The 22,039-nt window shown below is 38.8% G+C and overlaps 1 protein-coding gene across 1 annotated transcript in view; it reads right to left on the reverse strand.

Annotated features, from left to right (window-relative positions):
- Positions 1-22,039, reverse strand: part of lamb4 (laminin, beta 4) — a 35,866-nt gene that overhangs the window by 9,772 nt on the left and 4,055 nt on the right. The window contains exons 3-25 of the mRNA XM_067435955.1: positions 21,839-21,886; positions 18,415-18,572; positions 11,822-11,957; positions 11,187-11,260; positions 10,905-11,093; positions 10,751-10,814; positions 8,783-8,997; positions 8,151-8,271; positions 7,838-8,026; positions 7,542-7,697; positions 5,933-6,045; positions 5,760-5,839; positions 5,542-5,674; positions 4,524-4,817; positions 4,248-4,433; positions 4,041-4,150; positions 3,105-3,225; positions 2,813-2,990; positions 2,045-2,188; positions 1,501-1,732; positions 1,255-1,412; positions 870-1,094; positions 309-526 (exon numbers count right to left, since the gene is read on the reverse strand). Of these exons, the coding sequence (XP_067292056.1) occupies positions 309-526; positions 870-1,094; positions 1,255-1,412; positions 1,501-1,732; positions 2,045-2,188; positions 2,813-2,990; positions 3,105-3,225; positions 4,041-4,150; positions 4,248-4,433; positions 4,524-4,817; positions 5,542-5,674; positions 5,760-5,839; positions 5,933-6,045; positions 7,542-7,697; positions 7,838-8,026; positions 8,151-8,271; positions 8,783-8,997; positions 10,751-10,814; positions 10,905-11,093; positions 11,187-11,260; positions 11,822-11,957; positions 18,415-18,572; positions 21,839-21,878 (3,534 nt within the window). The 5' untranslated portion in view covers positions 21,879-21,886. The remainder of the gene's footprint in view (positions 1-308; positions 527-869; positions 1,095-1,254; positions 1,413-1,500; positions 1,733-2,044; positions 2,189-2,812; positions 2,991-3,104; positions 3,226-4,040; positions 4,151-4,247; positions 4,434-4,523; positions 4,818-5,541; positions 5,675-5,759; positions 5,840-5,932; positions 6,046-7,541; positions 7,698-7,837; positions 8,027-8,150; positions 8,272-8,782; positions 8,998-10,750; positions 10,815-10,904; positions 11,094-11,186; positions 11,261-11,821; positions 11,958-18,414; positions 18,573-21,838; positions 21,887-22,039) is intronic.

A 22,039-nucleotide genomic window follows, 5' to 3' on the forward strand; every position in this document is an offset into this window, starting at 1 on the left:
ACAGGGACACATAGCAGAACACAAAGAACATTTTTAAATTTGAAAAATTAAGGGATTAACATCTAAAAGATTATTATTGTGTATAAACATATAAAAATGCCTACATGTCAGAATTAGCCTACCTATCCTAACATGCTGACATGTTCATCCTGACATGCAAGTAGGTGTCATTGGACAAGCAGATCCATTTCCTCACTATAGAGAAGCGTTTCGTTTTTCTACTTGCAAATTCTGCCATGTAAATAGCGATTCCGGCATGGCACGAGCAGCTTTTAAAGGGAATAGGAGAACAGGCCTACTGTATTAACCTTGTCACAGATGTAGTTGAGAGCACGTTCTGGGTCACAGTTGCAGGGCTCGCACCCAGACTCCCCATCTAGGTTCCAGTATCCATCCTCACACTCATTACAAAGGGCTCCTTTGACACCTGTGCGACATGGACACTGGCCGGTTTCCTGGTCACAGAAACAGGGGCTTCCAGCTGGACACTTTGTGTCATCTGTGCCTCTTCGGTCACAAGAACACTCTAAGTATACAATAAAAACAAGACAAATGGTGTTTATAAAGGTGTTTTAGTGCCACATTAAAATAAAAAAGAATGAATTAGAAAGAATAATTATCTGTTGCCAAAACATGTAATTTATTTAGAGCGTTTTGTCCCACATAGAAACACTGTCTTCCTATCTATAGTGCTTTTTTTATCTCGTAATGTTTAATCAGAATGTCTTAACTTGATCTTATGGTGAAAACTACAGCTCTCTCTCGGGTGGCACTTGCCATTCATTTAGCTATTCATTTTTGGATGCAATTCCCACAATACAAAATCCAATCAACAACCTTTTAAAAAAAAAAACTTTTTAAACCTTTACCTTTGCAGTCTTGAAGGAATGCATTGCCATAGTATCCAATTTTGCAGCTCTGGCATTGCGGCCCTTCTGTGTTGTGTAAGCAGCGCAAACACTCCCCAGTTACTGCATCGCATGCATCACCATCTCGAGGATCAATGTTATTGTTGCAACAGCACTCCTCACATCGGCCACCTGGCAACCTCAGGTCACCGTAATAGCCAGGAGCACAGGAGTCACAGTGTAGGCCTGCAAGAGTAAGGGTAAGTTTTTTTGGTTTGTTTTTAAGTCATTTTGTTTAAACAGTATTGTATCTTTTTGTTCCCTCACACTGCGTTAAATCAAACAGGTAGCTGAAAGACTCTTCAATGGTCTCGGAAATGCTATGTATGAAAACGTGAACAAGGACCTGTATGTCCAGGCAGACATTCACAGTTTGAGGCTTCAGAGTATGGATCCTTGCTGCAGGAAAAGGCAAAGAAGCGTCCACTTCCATTCACATCTGGACATAAGCATGGTTCACATGGCTGCCCAGAGACAGGGTCACCAACATAACCATCTTTACACCTAGAACAAAAAAGACCATTAGTATCTAAATTCCAGTGAATATTATTTATTTTGATTGAAACAATTTGATCTCAAAATCCTCTCTTGCCTTTCACAGTTGGGTCCAGTGGAGTGTTCCCTGCAGTCCAAACAGTCTCCAGTGACGGGGTCACAGATGTCAGCCAACCTGTTACATTGACAACGTCTGCACAGGGGAAACCCATAGTAGCCAGAGTAACATTTATCACATCGACGGCCAGTTACTTCATCTCGACACGAGCACTGACCAGTTGTCTGGTCACACAGTTCAGCGGTAGAGCCAGACGGATCACAGTCACATGCTAGAAAGTTCAATGAAAAATGATGTCAAAATTAAACATAAAAAAAGCTATATTTCATATGGGTTTGAAATGTATATTTTCTAAACAAGTTTGAATTTAAATGATCTAAAACTAAACTATACTATGTCATAAAAGGTCAAAATATCTGATATTTTAAGACACTTATTGACCTTATGATCTCACGAAAGTAGAACCACCTATTTTTTACTTTATGTCCCTTTTAAAAAAATGATTTAAGTAAGATTAAATACTGTCAACTTAGAAATATAAATTGTCACAATATGTCTGAGATGACACAAGTGAATTACTAACTTGAGCAGCCATTGGGTCCAAGCCCGTACGTCACAGGAGCACAGGTGTCACAGCAACGGCCGATAACATTAGGTTTGCATTGACACTGTCCACCGAATTTACTGCATGATGAGCTAAACGCTCCAACGTGATGACAGTTGCAAGCTGTTGATTTATACAGAGACATATCATATACATATAGTAACATTGAATTAAATCTTGTGTAACGTATGGTTCTGAATATAAGACGATCCCTTCTTTTCAAGGTGTACCTTTTCAAAAAAAGGTAATACACTGCATTAAAGTGGCCGCTTTGAGGATAATGACTGGCAAGTGCACAAGTACGTAGCCGAAATAAGAGATCATGGGCTTACTGGTGGGTATGTTCTCTTTGGCAATATCCACTACCATATGGATATCGCCTCTGGTTATGGGCAACGCCATCATTTTTTTATTTGGCTACGTACTGATACACTTGCCTGTCAAGTTATTTTGAAGCGGCTGCTTTTAGGACCTCTGTAAGCATTTCTTTGACTGTTAGCATTTTCAAGATGGTCTTTTTGGGCTCACCAACTTCTAACATTACACTCTGACAAACCGTTTTTCTTGGCTGCTTAATGAGAGTTGTTTGATGACTACTGCATTTATCCATCCTGGGCGAAAATGTTGTTTTACTTGTATTTGGCACTTCCCATTGTTTTTTTCAGATGTAGTTCCAAGGAAAAAAAAAAAGATCTTATATTCTGAACAATACAGCATATTAGTGGCGTACTTTTAGAAGATACTTACCCACTGCACCATTGTGAATAAAGGCAGACATGCTTCCAATATGATTTTCACATACTTCAGGGAGAGTTTGCTCTCCTGCCTGTGCTCCCAACTCAATACAGCGGTATTGTTGAAACTGAGCTAGATATGGCTGCGAACAGAAGTTTGGGAGGGAGTCCACTTTGGGAATGAGGCCCATCTATATTGAAAGTGAATAGATTTAAATAAATATAGTAAATATACAACGCAAAAGGCTTTTTTTTTTATTCTCTATTTCATTTTATCCAATGATTCTGATTTGCTGAAATCTTACAGAGTCAATCAGGATGTATGAGCTGGTCTGAGGGTTGGCATTGTACTGCTTTCTAAAAGTGACGTCCACATGGTATTGATTGCCATCATTTAGGCACAGTGGAAGATCCAGAGTAGCAGTCCTTTATGGGAATAGGTAGATCTTGTAATAACTAAACATTTTATTATTTGACATTTATGGTTTCAAGAAACAGAGCTCTTAAAGGACAACTCCAGTGAGAAATGAACCTAGGGGTACTTAACAGATGGTTACCGAGTAGATCGTTGTCTGGGATGCGTTTTCATGAAAATCGAATGTAAAGAGTTTTATTTCTAAAAACAGATTAGCTTATAGCGCTTGTCTATGGGGCACAGGGTAGTAAAATTAAATTGCTAGTTAATACCACTAACAAGGCTCAAAATAGCCTCACACTAACACGGTAGCATAATGAGGGGCCCTACATGCAAACCGAAGCATTGAGAACTTCATAAGTGTACAAACAGTTTAATAAGAAGATATTTTAATAATATCTTCAGATGAATATCATCTTTAGATGAACATAGTGCGTTCACGGACAGGCGCCATCTTGGAAAACAGTCTCGATGAATCGATCCACGAGCGCTCTGCTAAGTGAGCTGGTAGATAGGAATTATGTTTGTGAAATGTAATAACATGGACATTTTTATTTTTATTTATTTATTTTCTCTGTTGTGTTCAGTATTGTCTTCCGGAAACAACGGATCATATGAGATTCCTAGTCACAGTTCATCAATTAGGAGCGCTCATGGCTCGATGAGTCGAGACTGTTTTCCAAGATGCGCCAGGCATTAATGAACACAAACACTTCAAAATGTCTTCTCCATTCTGCAGAAGAAAGTTATCAAGTAAACTATCACTAGACCGAAATATAATAATTTTAATTACATGCAAAGATAAAACAAACAAAAATCTTCTCACCTTCCAGAGCCTGAAAGTGTAAACATTTTGTCGGCGGGGTCATTTGGACAACGTCCATCCCCTGATCTAAGTGATACAACATTCACAATAGCTGTCCAATCATCGGTGGACTGCAAAGATAAAGTTTAGAATACATTAATGTGAAATGGACCAAAACATTTCAAACAAACGTTGATATTTAAATATTGAATGAAAGGACTGGCTGACCTCTGGTTCATAGCGGACAACTACATAGTAGTCGAGACTTGCTGGTATATTGCTGACAGTAAATCTGAGTCCTGCCCCATCCTGAACTCGCACAAAACCCGGTCCAGTCCAAGTGACAGACCGATCTGAGACACGTTGGCGCGGGAGGATCTGAAGAGGCGAGCCAGGTTCAAAGGGGATTGTCCTCTGCATAGGAACAACCAAGCAAGACGATCAAATTCAATTCTGTAGCATTATAACTTGGGCAGTTTGTTTATCTGTCATTTCAAGATTCACCTGGCCTTGTCTTCGTTTTCGTCTTTGCAGTTTCTCAGGCTTGACCAACACAAGCCTTCCATTACTGATCTTGAAGTCATAACCCCTCTGTCTGAAGTAGTGCTCACAAATGGGCATGGTGACATGGGGGTTGTATGGGGTTGAAGATGGCTTCACCGTTGGGGGTTGACTTTCTTTATTAGGTATTGGGGAAGGTTTTGGAGCCAGGGGACATAGAGGGAGCTTGGTTGGTCGTTCAGGTCTCTGTTCTGGGATGTAGACTGTAGTAGCCTGAATAAATGGAGAATTTTCCAGCTGTGGAAGCAGAAAGTGGAAGCTGGTGTGAGTAATTTTTCTCTTTTAAATCACCTTAAAATTTAAATATGAAATCTGACATATAAATTTACTGACTAAAAATAAAATGTGGTGTAACAAGGAAGTAAAAAGCAATAACATACTTTCCTTATGCCTTAAATACAAGTGCACACATTTATTCAAAAAAGTTTTTAAATATATTTGTCTAAATAAAAAATGTTTATGTAAATAACATGAATTATAAATTCCTAAATAAAATTATGTTGTGGGAAGTTGTACCACTACCACTTGATATTTTTCAGACTGAACTAAACTTACCTTGTCATAAAAAGATACAATGATCTTTATTTTAAGACTTCTTGACCATGAGACAGTCATGAGGTCTCTTCATTCTTTTGAATGGATAAAGTGGCGGTCACACTACACTTCGTCATGCAAAGTGTATGCAAATGAATTTGACTGTGTTACAAATTTCAAGTTTGTTGAACTTGAGCTGAATTAAAAGAATGTAAACTTTAAATCTGTATGATTGTGGTGGAGTAGAATGCATATTTTTATACTTTAGATGTAGTTTATGTTGAATTGTGTTTTAAAATGTCATATTTTGACCATTGTAGTGGCCATAAAAAATTTGGATGCGCAAAGTCTAGTGTGACCGCGAATATAGATTAATAATTAGTACAGAAATCACATCCAGCCTGGACATACAGGTCCAATCTCTCACCAGAGGTGCTGCGTTCTCAGCTTCATAGATATAGAAATCAAGAGGAGCCAGGAAATATCCAGGGGCCGGATCACTACATTTTTGGCCCATCATGTTAGGCCTGCATTCACACTGGCCATCCACAGGGGAACATCTGTGTATATATGCACATATTGTCTTGTAAACAACCAGAGGTAAGTGGTTTGCTGCAGACGTAAGTGGTTTGCTGAGAATCTTACTTGGTTCTCAGGGCCCCTCCAATGTCACAGTCGCAGGGTAAGCAGCCATAGACTGTGTTTCCCAGACCCCAGTAACCTGGCTAGGAAATTGGAAATCATAGTAGAACATTAAAAATGTCAAGTGTAAATGATTAAGTTTACATGCTGTGGTCTGATGGAGAGGTTCAGCTCACCAGACACTGGTCACACTGTGGGCCGTAAGCAAAGTGCTCACAAATACACCTTCCTGTGGTCTGATCACAAGGGTTGTCGGTGCGTGTCGTTCCCATGAAATTACACCTGCACACTGGACATGAAAATGAATGAAGAAATATCAGATAAAAGTTTATGCGAATGCATACATTTTGCAACTAGGTGAATGCAAAAACCAAGACCTTGCGACCTCACATCCCCGCTGAAAAATCCAGCATTGCTGGTCACCAGCATAAGGTAAGTTTTTTCATGATGTGATCAGTATGGGATGCTGGTTACTGGTTCCCAGAATGGGAAGTGGGAGTGCTGGTGAACCTACTACAGCAGATTAGTTTTGCTTGAGAGCAGCATAACTATGCTATCCCGTTCTGAATTCTGACTTGTGATGCAGCCTGAATCATAATCACACCATGTTGTTCGAGCTTGCCAGAGGTGGACAAAGTACATAACTCTATTACTTGAGTAAAAGTACTACTGGTCAAATATTACTCCGTTACAAGTGAAAGTTGTAAAAACAGATTTTTACTCAAGTAAAAGTACAGAAGTATTTGTTTTCAAATGTACTTAAGTATAAAAGTAAATTTCCTTTTTTATGCCAATGCATTATTTTATTATTGTTGTATAAATGCACACTGTCATCATGGTTTAAGCCATTCAGTGATGCTCCATCTGTCATACTACCATATGACTATCTTAAACTAATTTAAATACTTGTATATAAGTTACAAAGCTCTTTACAAAGCTGCTGTCACTTTAAGGCCGAATGCACGGATCCAATACACTGATACACATCTGATATTCTCCCAACTTTACCATTCTCTTTCTCCCAGCAACAGAAACGACTTTCGACCTTGATAGAAAAGTAGTGGAGTAAAAAGTACGATATTTGTCTTTGAAATGTAGTGAAGTAAAAGTCATAAGTTTCCAGAAAAAATAATACTCACAGATACTCAAAAAGTGTACTTAAGTACAGTACTCAAGTAAATGTACTTAGTTACTGTCCACCTCTGGAGCCTGGATTCTTCCAAGGTTTTTTTTCCCTCCATTCTGTCACCTGATAGAGCTTGGGTTCCTTTCCACTGTCACCTCTGGCTTGCTTAGTTGGAGACTTAATATTTAACAGTATTATGTTAAATATACACTTTGAATTTATTTTTATTTTTTTCAGAACTGCTTTATAGATTAATTGAACTAATTTAATAATTGATGATCTTTACAATGAAACTGAATCAACAATGAACTTGAACAGCTGAACAACAGCCGGAATACATAATTTTCCTGTTATCACTGTAAAGCTGCTTTGAAACAACCTGTACTGTATAAACTGCTACATAAATAAATGTGATTTTACTATGCTTGTACAACAGCTAGACTAGAATTATACCAGCTCTAATCATCCTGGACCAACATGGAATTCATGTTGGTTTATACTGGATTTTATAGCAGGGATTTTACATCCATCTAACACTTGATTAGACGGATGTCCCACTTAACCAGAAGTCTGACTTTTAGCTATTGAACTCAGCTTTACACAATATTGGTGACGTAATGACTCAGTAAGTCCCGTTTTGTGGGTGAGTGGACTCTTACTCTGACAGCCACTAGGGTCGTCCCGGTTGAATCCGTAGGACCCAAACTTGCAGCGGTCACAGCGCTCTCCTTCAACGTTCTGTTTACACACACACTGACCAGTCACTGGATCACACACACCACGGTCCACTGAGCCATCAGGATCACAATCACAAGCTGGACATAGAATAGAACAAAATATATATTTTGGAAACCTAGTAGCCTTTCTTCCAGAAGTATTATTTTAAAGGGTCAACAATGAAAAACAATATAGTAGAATAAAATCTTAGTAAGTCTAGAGGACTTTTTTCACTCACGTATGCAGGCGTTGGGGTCGTCCACATAGCGTTGAGGGTCCAGGTAGTAATACGGCCCACACATCTCACACTGAGATCCTACACGATTATTCCTGCAGTCATCACACACACCACCACTAACCCCACCAGTGGCCAGGTAGCGTGCTTGGTCAAAGTGACACTTCTCTGAATGGCCATGACAGTTACATCCTGAAAAATTAAAGGAGGAGTTACATATGGCTTTTTGCGTTACTCCCAGTGTGTTTTAATATGCGTGCCTCTATTTTATATGTATTATTATCTTGTATTTAATAGTCTAACTGAGTATGCTTACTTCTGCAAACATCTGAGTCTGTTTTTCCACCTGGCCTCCAGGGGGCGTCATGGTAGAAGTCTTGACAGCGTTCACAGTTGTACCCTGCAGTGTTGTGTTGGCAAACACATCTACCGTGCACCTTGGGCAAAAAGAGGCGAATATCAAAGGATCATAAAAAACAGACACAATTATTATAAAGCATTGATAATTTCTTTAAACTAAGCTACTAATTTAAGATAAAAAGGCTCCTATAAAGTAGAGCAAAACCTACACTGAAGCATGACAGGTAGTAATTATTGTTAATTGTCCTATATACATAATTATTCGGTGTAAAGAGTTAAAAATGTGACTATACTTTAAAACATTCCACACATTATAGAAATAACAGCATAAAAGATATGTCCATGGTCGACAAAATATGAAAGAATTTGGATGAGAAATGTTTGAATTCATATACTTTTAATGATTTTGGCAATCTGAGCACAGTAGGAAACATTAAGGTCTCTTGAGAAAGTCTAGAGAAGATACATGAGAATGGGGTCTAGAGGGGGGAAAAAAGATGTCTCCATTTCATTGCGTTCTAGGAGAAACAGTTCAGACATTAAAGAGATCTCATGTGTGATTTTTCTTTCTTGCAGGAGTATGCTCACCATGCCAGGCTCACTGAAGGTATCTCCACGTGTGCCGTCCACGGGAACGCACTGACTGGCGTGGCCATTGCAGAAGCAGCTCCCCCGAACGACCATCTCGTACAGGGCATAATAGTACTTATCCTGCGGGCTCCTCCTCCGTCGCGTGAGCAACGTGTCGCCCAGGGTGATCAAACGGGTAAAGTTCACTCGCAGGTTCGTGAGGGTTATCAGCTCTGAAGACCATAAGTAGTAAATGATATTGCTTGCGTTTCATGATGACGGCCAATATTATTATTTTTTAATTTTTATCAGCAGATATTGGATATTTCATTGTGCAGCTCATTTCCTCTATTATACATTTACTGTAGATTACCTAGTTAATGTTTAATACAATGCATCTTTTATTAAAGGTCCCATGTCATGAAATGTTCATTTTATGAGGATTTTCAAAATTAATATGAGTTCCCCTAGCCTGAATATTGTCCCCAAGTGGCTAGAAATTTTTATCGGTGTAAAGCGAGTTCTGGCTGTCTTTCTCTGCCTTTGAGAAAATGAGAGCTCAGGCGAGCCGATCTTGAATTCTCCTGTAATGACGTCATACCACGAAAGGTTTCCTCCCCTTCCTCTGCTTTGCCCGCCCAGAGAATTATGGATTCAGTTTATCAGTCACAATGGAGGCACAGGATTGCCATTATGGATTGGACAGTACCGCCACAAACAGTGAGTATCAGTGTTCATTAATGCCTGATCTGGGATCAGTGAGTTCTGATGTGTAGCTAATCATTCAAGTTCACACAGACTGTCTTTCTAAATAATTTAATACTGTCAGTCCTATCGCTGGCCGTCTTGATGCATCAGTGAATCAAGCCAGCGACTAAAACGATCAACTTCATATCGTTTCTGTTAGTAGCATGAAACAAATCTGTAATTTAAATGATTAAACTACAGAGAGCGATTAAAGAACAATGTTCGGATCTGTCAATCACGTATATCTGCAGTGCACACTTGTCAAAAACGGACGTTAAGTGGCACAACAGAAGCTCTTACTGTATTCTTACTGTATATCAATGTCGTGTTTGTTGTTAGTTGTGGTGAAAGCATTTTGTGAGAGAAATAATGCTGCAAAGTTCACTCATGTTGATTTAGAGCTCTTTTAGATACAAACAAAATAAACTCACGATCACAGCGCTCTCAACAACTCGGTACAATAACACCTTCTCAGCCATCTTTCCCCAGCTCTCTGTCTCTCTCTGGCTGGCAGTGCTTGCATGCAGACCTCTATAACCCACGCCCCCTCCGCAGGTAATCTCATTTCAAATGCAAAGATGTCAACCAATCACAACAGGGTGTTTTCACTGAAGTCTTACAGCAGACACGCCCCTTGAAACAGAGCATTCAAGCCAGAGGGCTTATATTACTATAGAAAAAAAATGCCTTTTATTTCTAAATGATGACTTTTTTTATGTAAAAACCACACTAACAATATAAGTACACCTCAGGAAACATTATAAAATAATTTTAAAAATCCATGCCATGGGACCTTTAATCCTCTTAAATCCTTAATGCATTTTTAACTGCATTTTAATGTTTCGACTTCTAAATTAATTTGAAGCATTTAATTTTAGTTGTTAGTGTGTTATTTCTAATTTAGACAAAATAATATAGAATTTTAATATCTCCCATTTATCAATTATCAGCCAAAACATGAACAATTCCGATTTATTGATACTATTTTGATATCACTGCATCTCTAATTTATCTTGGTCTTGAAAAAATCCCAGGTGAGAACCAATGAAACAGACATGTTTAAACAGTATACATATTCTTTACAGTGAATTTTTCAAAATATGTCTAGCACACTATGAGCTCATCATCTAGATATCAAGGCCTTTCACTTGTTGGACATGCCTTCAGGCATCATCTGGCTTGACATCTAAATTACTGTGTTATTTCCAAAACAAACAACTTCTTCAATGAGACATGAACCTTGTATAGTAGAGTCGTATGGATCATGGATGTCAAAACTTGGATCCAAGGCTTTTAACACCACCTGGATGGAAAGCACAGTAAGAAATGTATGTATGTTAAATGTAAGTAATTGAAGAGGTTGGGTTATTTTAGGATTGCTCTCAGACAGTACCTCTCCTTCGGTGGATGGCTCTACCCCAGAGTAGCGACTCTCACAGATGAGGTCATCAATACTGTCTGCTGGCTCCTCGGAAACACCGGGGAATGAGTTGGCACAATCCTCTGCAAAGTAACGGAAAACCTTCCAGGTTTTCCCGAAGTCTTTTGACCTCTCGACCAACATAGCAGCAGGCCGGAAACTCTGTTCGAGACCGTGTTATCAAGTAGTTTGCTTAATCATATGGAATATCAATTAATTAAATGATTTGAATAAAATGGGAAGTGTTGAATGTACCTTGAATGTCAATATCAAATGACTAAACTGAAACATTGATTCCAGATCCAAACGAATGCTGACGTCATGCATACCTAGGAGTTTAAAATTAAAGGGTTAGTTCACCAAAGAATTTAATTGATGTCATTAATGACTCACCCTAATGTCATTCCTCACCCGTAAGACCTCCGTTCATCTTCAGACACAGTTTAAGATATTTTATATTTAGTCCGCTGATTCATGACAGTTTGAATCTTTATTTGAGGTTTGAAAACAAACAAGGAAGAGAAGACAATGCTGAATAAAGTCGTAGTTTTTGCTATTTTTGGACCAAAATGTATTTTCGATGCTTCAAGAGATTCTAATTAACCAACTGATGTCACATATGGACTACTTTGATGATGTTTTTATTCCCTTTCTGGACATGGACAGTATAGTGTGCCTACACTTAGATACACTGTCGGACTAAATATAAAATATCTTAAACTGTGTTCTGAAGATGAACGGAGGTCTTACGGGTGTGGAACGACACTAGGGTGAGTCATTAATGACACCAATTTAATTATTGGGTGAACTAACCCTTTAAGTCTAAATTTGGGATGCCAGCAGAATTTAATGACAAAGGGTCCATAAGTTCATGCAAAGATGTTACGCACCATTCTCAGACTGCCACCACCTCATCTTGCGTTCAGGTCGGAAGGTGGTGATGATGTTCTCTATGCGGTGGCTGTTGGGATTGTGGTGGAGATTGTAGGGGCTCCTGGAGTCACAGGTGAAGCACTTGCGCTCATCCTGCGTTTTGAGATAAAGGGCAATGGTATCAAATGGCAATATCTAACAATTTTAGGGCCAGATATACTAAACAGGAAAATTAGTATGAGAGCGTAATTCCAAAAAAGCGCAGATAAAGATGTGTGCGTATACTGACGAACCGCATATTAAAGAACACAGGTGCAGCCGGATCATTTGCATAAAGACCAATGCAATCTACCAGTTAGCGTCTGGTTTAAGATATGCTTTTGCACTGATGCAAGCTGTTAATAAATCTGGCCTTAGTTTGATAAAGAACTAAATTTAAGTTGTTGTGCACCAATTTTCCATTGGGTTGTTAACTCTTTCCCCACCAGCGTTTTTTTTTTTTTTTTAAGTAGCCAGCCACTGTCAGCATTTTAATGGCCCCCAGAATATTTTGTTGTATGAATATCTGAACATGCAATATATAAAAATAAATAACAGACCTCTGCTTTAAAAAACAAAACAAAAACAAAAAAACGTTTATTCTAGCTTCATGCATTCCTTTTTCAATAACACTTAATAAAAAATAAAATAAAATAAAAACATTCAAACCACCTTTTTGAGCAAAATGTTCAGAAAATCGCGCTTTTAAAGGCTTCGTCTGGATCGGATTCAGAGTCCATCAAAGCTCCTATAGCTCGTCCTGGGTCGACATTTCATTCAGTAACTTAAGGCATTTTTTATTTATATGATGTTTAATGCTGTTATTTTACATATGCATCTGCTCACATATGATATCTGCTTCTTCGTCACAACTGTTGATCAGGAGATTCTGTACTCTTTCAGAAGATGTGTAATAGCGCCCTCTACCGCTTAAAAGTGGAAAAAAACGGAAAGCCAGAAATTTCTGTCAATGGTGGGGAAAGAGTTAATAGTAGGGTGATTATAGGTAATATTTTGTAATATAACAATTTTCTATCCATAGAGAGGGGCCATAGTTTAAATGTATTGAAATTAAGGCATGGGTCTCAAACTCGCGGCTTGCAGGATGATATTTTGTGGCCCCCTACTTGACATCAAAGTTTAATGTTAGTGCGGCCCGCGCGTTGTTCTGAAAACCATTTTTGGCGGAGTCGTTGCTTGTGCCGCGCTTTATGCCCTTACTTCGTGTGTGTGTATCAAGCGGCAACCTTCCGCAATCTCTCTTGAAGCCAATACGGAAGGAATGTAAACTGTAATTCCTTAACTAACCACTAGAGGCAGGCTCCAGAAGGGAGCAGAATCTCATTGAGCCCCATGTTAAAATGCCCAACTTTACAGCAGAAAAAAACATGTTTACAGCCTGGTACAAATTGTGGTTTTGGCTTATAAGGCTAATTTTGATCTTCATGACAACTGTGAGGGGGGTGAATTTTTGTATAACTCATTCGTTTACGTTACATAAAGCCTTAAATTTCTGCATAATTAAGGGCGTGGTTACAAGTGGATAGCCATTTATCTGCCGTCTATAGTTATTGCGTCACCTCATCTCCGTGCACATCCCGCCTTTTTGGACATTTTCTGTTATCCGGGAGTGACACGCGGTGACTCGCTCACAAGATGGCAACGCCCAGCTTGACCCTACTTTAAGCTTCAGAACTGCTTTTCGGAATCCTATGGGTGACGTCACGGACACTATGTCGGTATTTTTTTACAGTCTATGGTGTGTATGAGAGTTAGCTTGGCCCTCTCTCATGCAGTATAATTGTTTGACACCGGGTGATTGACATGAACAGAGGCTGATGAGACAGTCGAAATTTATGTTGTTTAACGGCGCTCAAATGGCCAATCAAATCAAAGTAGGCGGAATTTACATTCTCTTTTGTCTTCATACACACACACACAGGGTGCTTCCCAATTCTTATTTGTGCATCCTCGTTTCCTTTCCTAGCTTCCTTTCCTCGCTCCTTAGCTCCACCCCTTCAGGACGCGAGTGAAAGGCGCGAGGAAAAGACGCGAGGACGGAGAAATTGAATCAAGTAAATAGGTGTGTTCAACATCGGCTACGGCTGGATTGATGCGATCGGCGAGAGTAGCCGAGTGCAGACGGGGAGGAGCTGCAAACGGAGACGTGAAGTCGGACACTTTCTGCTTCCCGTGGGGACGCTTGCGCTGCGTTTACAAACTTTATCACAGCTGAAGTTAAATAAATGCAATATTTCTCAAATACACAGATGTTAACTGACATTTTCATTCAACACTTTATGTACTGCTTAATAAAGCGTCCTTTTGGATAAGATTAAAGTTCAACATATAAACCTACACTATCTATGAAGTGTTGTCAACGGTTTTTATCAGTTTTAGTTTGATAAACATGAGAATATAACATCGCGACTACATGAAAAGAGGTTTTACTGTTATAAATAAATTATTTGTGAGCATAAGCGTAACATAAGGTTTTAGAATAAACACGAAACACACGTGATCGCTGTCATGCGGTGAATCCGGCCAATCGTGGATCAGCTGTGTCGTCATCAGAGCTCGAGCAGCCTGCTGTAGTCCCCCTTGAGAATCTGCACCGGCTGCATCAGCCGCCTGCTCTCGAATCGCTCTCGCGGTACTTTGTTGACATACGTCACAGTCACGTGCCGTCGGCGCTGTCTCAAGTCGGACAAAATCTCTAACCAGCATGCAGTGCTTCAAGTCAGCCGCCGATCGGTCTGGGCATCGCTTGAAGCCGAACAAGCCTATCGATTTATCCTAGCTCCCTTTAACGTCACTTTAAAGCGGCGTCAATTAATGATGACTGCACCGCTCGATTTTGTCGGGATTCTTGAATATTAGAGATAACTATTTATATTGTGAGCTTCAGCCTTCATACCACATTTCTCCATATTTTAATTAATATTACCAGTTATTATTAACAACGAATTCCAGTTATTAACTGCTTTTTATTCATTGATGTATAGTATTAGTTTCTATTTGTTTCTTTCATTTTCTTGTGCTTTGATATAATTCTGCAACTGTCAGGTGTTGTTATTTGACAAACATTTGTGTCTTGTACATGTAAACATAATAATAATAATAATGAATAAACTGTGGCACAATATGAAGGGGGAGGAGAATTAATGCTTGCGTCATGTTTAGTCGATAAAACACTTCCAAAGGATCCACCCGTGTATCCTCACTCATGACTCCTCAGGAAGCCTCCTCATTCCTCCATCCTTGCCTCCTCGCGGTGCAATTAGAGAATTGAGATCTCCTACAAGATGGCTGAGCTCCATCGGTTTCAGGGTCATAGGATGGAGGACAGAGGAGCGAGGAAACAACGAGGGATATTGAGAAGCACCCACAGAGAGAGAGACAAGCGCGTCAATCTGTCGCGTAATGCCGTTGCGGAGAAAGATTCTTTCCGGTGAAACCACAAAACTAAATTGCACACACACAAATGCACACAAAATACATTGTGTCCATGCTCTTAATATACGTTGTTATATCATATCATTGATGAACATTTGAATGAAGAAAACTATATGAGCGTATTAGAAGTCTGAACATTTGAGACGATTTACTAAAAGTCAACTATTAGACCACTGAGGAACTCAAATATAAGCAGCGGTGTATTTATTCACTCATGGGAAGATTATCAGGACTAATAATACATTTGACGACAATTAATGCAAATATTGTTAGCATATAGTCCCAAATTGATTATTTCCCAACTAGAATTAGACCTAGAATTTTGTTCACTGTTCTGTTTGACCTGGTTATGGCCTTGCTTTGAATTAGTCTATTATTTTAAATAAAAATAAATACATTAATTATTACAGTATTATATAATGATTTAATTTCTATTGGCCATATTTATTAGTACACAATTACCATCACACTCCTGTTGGTAATAGAAAGGTGCAAAGGACGAAGGATAACCAGATCCAAAAATCTCAAAAATATATTGGCAATATAAAAAAAATAATAATAAAAAAAACGAGTAGGCAAGAGAAGCCTATACGAACCATTCATGTTCAGAAGAAACATTCATGTTGAAAAATGCATGTTTTTTTCATGTTTTTTCACTTGATGCGGCTCAGCCTGACCCAGAGTCGACCTCCAGCGGCCCCCGGGTAAATTGAGTTTGAGACCCCTGAATTAAGGCATCTTTGTGCATCTCATTGCCGGGCCGAGTGTCCTGGTTTTTGGTAATCAAAATATGGTCACCCTAGTTAACAGTGAACTCAAGAACCAAATGCGTTAGATTGATAAATGAATAATTCAGTGGTGCGTCTCTCATATAACAATGTAACTTGCTGTTCAACTATCATAATGCATTGTTGGAGAAATGAAATAGCTAGTCACGATTGTTTCCCAAAACCGAAGGTTTTGAACATCTGTCATTCGAACCACGTTGGTTCCAAAATATAAATGTCATTAATGAGGTCAAACAGGTGGTGACATTTTAATATAGAATGTACTGTCTGTTAGCTTGCTTATTTTAAAAAGTCCACGTCATACTAACAAGAAACTATGCTTCTAACCACAGGTCGAGAGCTCCAATCACACAACTTTGCGATGATGTTTGCGAAAGTTTGTTGGAACTATGGTGTCTGGAAACACAGTTGGACAATGACAAGGTAATGACAGAATTATTATAGTTGGGACATCCGGCAGACCAGATTATAAACAGGATCAACTGATTTATTGAACAGATCTGACTGAAATATGACCACTTCTCTCAGGTAAAAGACAGTAGGGTAGATTTTCAGTCATTAAAGGGATAGTTCACCCAAAAATGAAATTTTGATTTTTATCTGCTTACCCCCAGGGCATCAAGATGTAGGTGTGTTTGTTTCTTCAGAACACAAATTAAGAGTTTTAAATCCAACTGTTGCACTGTGCCAGCCATGTAATGCATGTCAATGGGGTGTAAATACGCAATATGGTGTGCGATGCGCGAGACATCACTTCCGCCTCTTGTTTCAAATTGAGATACACCATTTCATGTACATTTGACCTCAGCTGGCGGAAGTGATCGTGCTGTCACGGCTGTTGTACATAATGTTGTATCTGAGGTAAAAAATATATATAAATACTGTTTCTCACACAAACCACAGTCGTCACGAGCCGCAGGGTTTAATTTGAAATTATATGTGCATGTTTTTTTTTTTACTCCCATAAAATGACACCCCATTGACATGCATTATAAGACTGGCACAGTGCAACGGTTGGAGTTAAAAATCTTAATCTGTGTTCTGCTGAAGAAACATAGACATCTATGTCTTGGATGCCCTGGAGATAAGCAGATAAACATAAAATTTTCATTTTTGGGTGAACCTACCCTTTAATGACTTACATTTCAGACTATTCTTCACACAAAGCCGGTGAAAGGTTTTTAAAAAAACTTGGAATATAGTGCATAGAGTCTTGTAGACTACTTTTATAGGGTTTCTTTGGCACTTGACAGCTGCAGTCCTGATTCACTTTCATTATATTGGAAAGACCCACCAGGATGTTCTTCAGAAGATGTAAAATCACCTTTTGTGCTCAACTGAAGAAAGACACTTCTACTGGTTTGGAACAACATGAAAAAATTACAAATAAATATCCAATTTTCTATGTACTATTCCTTTAAAACTCCATACAGCAGGGAGTAAGTCGCAGAAGCTCCTGCAGTAATGTATTATTCTATTTAATTAGTGTTTCCTGGCGAAAAATTCATAAGCATTTCCTGAAGAAATGGAGACAATGAGAGTGGATATGCAGGGGGTACATCTTAGTTACGGGCGTGTATGAACAAGAGCTGTTCACTACATCAATAATCTAATTTTAACACCTGAAAAAACAATCGAAACACATCAAGTATTTTTCCAGCTTCCTTTATACTGGCTGTTTTTGGAAGCATCATAGTGGTGGGCTCTTCAGGCCAAGAAAAGTACTGTAAATATACAAAATGAGTGCTAAATGACACACCCACATACCAGCTTTATCACCTGTATAGACAGGGCCGGGGTATGGGGCGGGAGGAAAGGGGAATATGGAAACAGGCATAAATTAGTCTTGTGGCAGAGAAGAGGTAATGACCTATACGACAGCTCAGGAAGGCATATCAGAACTTGTCTCTAGTATGTATTACCCAAAGGGTTGGCTAGAGTGCTGTCAATCCACACTGAAAAAAAAAAGGAAAAAAGCAAGCTGTCTCTTTTATCTCGGTGTGGGTGCTGAAAAGGGATCATTTTGGGATGGAACTGCTGTATTCTGGGTAGTTTGGATTGGAAAGATGTTATGCAAATATGTCTGAGATAAAGAGGCTTCACTGTGCGCCAAATTCCTGAGGGAAATATATTTGCTTGAGGTTTCTAGGACTTGGGAATTTACAACCTTGAATTTTTATATTACTTATTTTTGAATTTTTAAGTATATTTCCCAGTCTTTCCATGTACTTTCATTTCTGGTTTCATGCTCTGAAGAGATACATTTTTTAAAACATGCCCCTTACTGACATTCTGACCCCTGAAGTGTTGCAATTTTTACAACTGACCTCCAGGTATCCCAGGATACAATAGTTTTGTGGTCTGTAGAGGCCACAGGTTGAAGAAGCAGTGAGTTGGGCGGCACGGCCCACCATGAGGTCGCCAAGGTTAGGATAACATGAATTCCCCACACATTCGTCCTGGAGGCGAACTGGAGCTGCTATCACTACAAATCACAAATGCACAGTTATTTCAGGTTTCACATTAACTAAACCTCGGTTGTTAGCTACATATTGATGCCTCGTCCTGTACTACATATTTGCGTCCAATCAAATGCTATCTAGACTCAGAATGCCCCTCCCCTTAAATTTACCCTTTTAGTCCATGTATGTTTGCTTTGATGACAACTATGGTATGATGGCAAAATAAGCTGAATAGATATACACATTTGAAATATTGATGGCATCCTCATTTGCTCAGGGGTGTATACAAATATTTAACAAAAAAGCATGGGAATGTTCTTGCCCTGAATACCACCTGCAACCAATAACAACACAATAGCAAACCTTCAAATAGATATGGGTGTATGGTAAAATTTGGTGACTCCTGTTGGCCAAAATATTATGAATGCAATGAGAATACAGCCCAAACACATGCAGCATAATGACCAGTGTTGAGGAAAGTTATGAGTTACAATATTGCGTTACTCCCTAAAAAAGTAATTGTGTTACTTTTTATGGAAAGTAATGTGTCGTGTTACTTTTGCGTTACTTTTTGTCACCTGGGCTGGGCTTGCTTGTTTGTTTTAAATAATAGTTTTAATTAAAGTAATTTTCTCTTGTTTGTATGGTTGAATTGAATCATCTAAGGTCAGCAGCAAAGACATTGGTTACTAAAGTGAGATTAAATACATAAAGTATAATCTAATTGCATAACTTGCATTACTTGTAATGCGTTATCCCCAACACTGATAATGAGACTCTTCATAAACCAATGGCAAATGCTTTAATGAAATCTAATGAATGGTACCTACAATAGACTGAACCTGCATTATAAAACTGATCCAAGATAAGTTCAAACCATTAGACACTGGTTCATGTGTTTACCGGATCACCACCATCTGGCGTGAACTATTACAATTCTGAAACATTTCAAAACAGCATGACGTAACAAAGCCTCGTTTGCTAAAATCACATGACTCAGGGAGTTTGATATGTGCTCCGAACTACTAATTTGATACAAAGGATTCGTAAAGGTTTTAAAGCTACATGAAGCAGTGTTTAGAAAGCATCGTCTTAGGTTGATAGCTATTATATTTAAGCAATAGTACATGAGCAAGAGTGCTGTTGTTCAAAATATAGTGAACTATTCAATAAACAAGACAGTAATATTGAGTAGAGCGCCGAGGTAACTATGTATCTTTGTGTAGGCCAATGCAGAAGTTAGCATCACCCTGTTCCTTCAACAAACAACAGGATTTTTCCAGTTAGCTTTTTCCGAGCCTATGAAAATACATCAACATTACAGCACTATACACCATATCTGATCAGGCATAACAGGTGAAGTGAATAACACTGATTATTTCTTCATCACGGCACCTGTTAGTGGGGGGTATATTAGGCAGCAAGTGAACAAGTTTTACCTCAAAGTTGATGTGTTAAAAGCAGGAAAAATGGGCAGCCATAAGGATTTTGAGCAAGTTTGACAAGGGCCAAACTGTGATGGCTAATCGACAGGGTCAGAGCATCTCCAAAACTGCAGCTCTAGTGGGGTGTTTCTGGTCTTCAGTGGTCAGTATCTATCAAAAGTGCTCCAAGGAAGGAACAGGGATGAACCGCGACAGGGTCATGGGCGGCCAAGGCTCATTGATGCACGTGAGGAGTGAAGGCTGGGGCAATCAAAAAGACTAGTCCAGTTTCTCAAGAAGTTAATGCTAGTTCTGATAGAAAAATGTCAGAATACACAGTGCATCGTAGTTTGGGGCTGCAAAGTGCATGTGTGTTGATTATCTAGGGAACACATGGCACCAGGATGCACTATGGGAAGAAGGCAAGCCAATGGAGGCAGTGTGATGCTTTGGCCAGTGTTCTGCTGGGAAACCTTGGGTCCTGCCATCCATTTGGATGTTACTTTGACACGTACCACCTACCTAAGCATTGTTCCAGATCATGTACACCCTTTTATTGAAACGGTATTCCCGGGTGGCTGTGGCCTCTTTCAGCAGGATAATGTGCTCTGCCACAAAGCAAAAATGGCTCAGGAATAGTTTGAGGAGCACAACAACGAGTTTAAGGTGTTGACTTGGCCTCCAAATTCCCCAGATCTCAATCCAATCGATGATTGCACACAACTATATTGAGCAATTTTTTACAAATAACAATTTAATTATATGAACACAAAAATGTAAGTAAAACTGGCACAATTTCTTTGATTAAATACAAACCATTTGAATTTGTCACTTACATAATATTTATATGTGCCGTTTACTTAATTATGTTATGTTTCATTTATAAAAGTTTATTATGTAAGGTGAACATTGTTATCAATTTAATAACAACAAGCATATATATATATATATATATATATATATATTTTTTTTTTTTTTTTTTTATGCAAAATTAACTCATTGGACAAACTAAAAATATTTAATTGAGAGCAGGATTTCCATCCAATGAATTTGTATATATAGTGCCCACAGCCTAAACACACACACACCCACTCTTCTGTATAATGGTAACCACAAAATTACAGAAACTCCTTAATGTCCAACATAACTGAATATTAAACACTAACATAAACTAATAACATCCCTCCCTTTACTGAAAAACACATAAAATAACACTTCATTCCATATATTTTCTCTCCTAGCGCAGTCCCCTGCAAAGCATTCTGGGAACTACAGATCCACTGCCCAGTTAGTTATGTCAGCACAAATATTTCATGTAGTTTTAACGGAAATTAATTAAGTAAACATATTAGGCTGATTGAACACATTTCGACACAACTTAATTTAATTAGGTAAAGAAAACAATTTAAATGTGTCTTATCTATGAAGGGCCTGAATCATGTTTTTGAGTGTGTATATACTAATTCTAAATATTTATATAAGAACATAATCCCTCATTTATTTCTAGAAACTAGACTCCAGCTTAATTTGCAGCTTTAAAATAATTATCATCTTGAGTTACCTTACTAAGTTTGAAGAATTCAAGCAACACTTAAAAGACAAGAAATATACATGAAATGTACACCAGAACAATTGCTAAACTGACAGTGACGTGATTTATTCAAACTGGCTTTGCTATGAATGTGTGGGGAAAATATACAATGGAACAGAACTTTGAATGTTGTTAGAGGATTCAAGTGGGGGGGGGGGGGGGGGGGGGGAATTCAAACCAAGGGTGGCAAGTGATCGCATGTTCCCTATGATTGGGCTCATATAGGATCATTTCACTGTCAGCTTCCGGCAATGTAAGACATGAGCAGACTTACAGAGAAGCAGGAACGCTGATGTCTCCAGTCGGATCTGCATAGCTGGACCTATAGGACAGATGGGTGCAGGAGGGGAGAGAAAAAAATGGGTGAATGAATGAATGGAGGAGGAGGAATGTGAAACAAAGTCAATGTGAGAAATATGTCACAGTAAACACAGCCCTTGCCTCAAGGTTTACTACCACTTTAATTAAAGAAAGG

This window comes from Pseudorasbora parva, chromosome 25, assembly GCF_024679245.1.
Source record: "Pseudorasbora parva isolate DD20220531a chromosome 25, ASM2467924v1, whole genome shotgun sequence".
In the NCBI taxonomy this organism is placed as follows: Eukaryota; Metazoa; Chordata; class Actinopteri; order Cypriniformes; family Gobionidae; genus Pseudorasbora; species Pseudorasbora parva.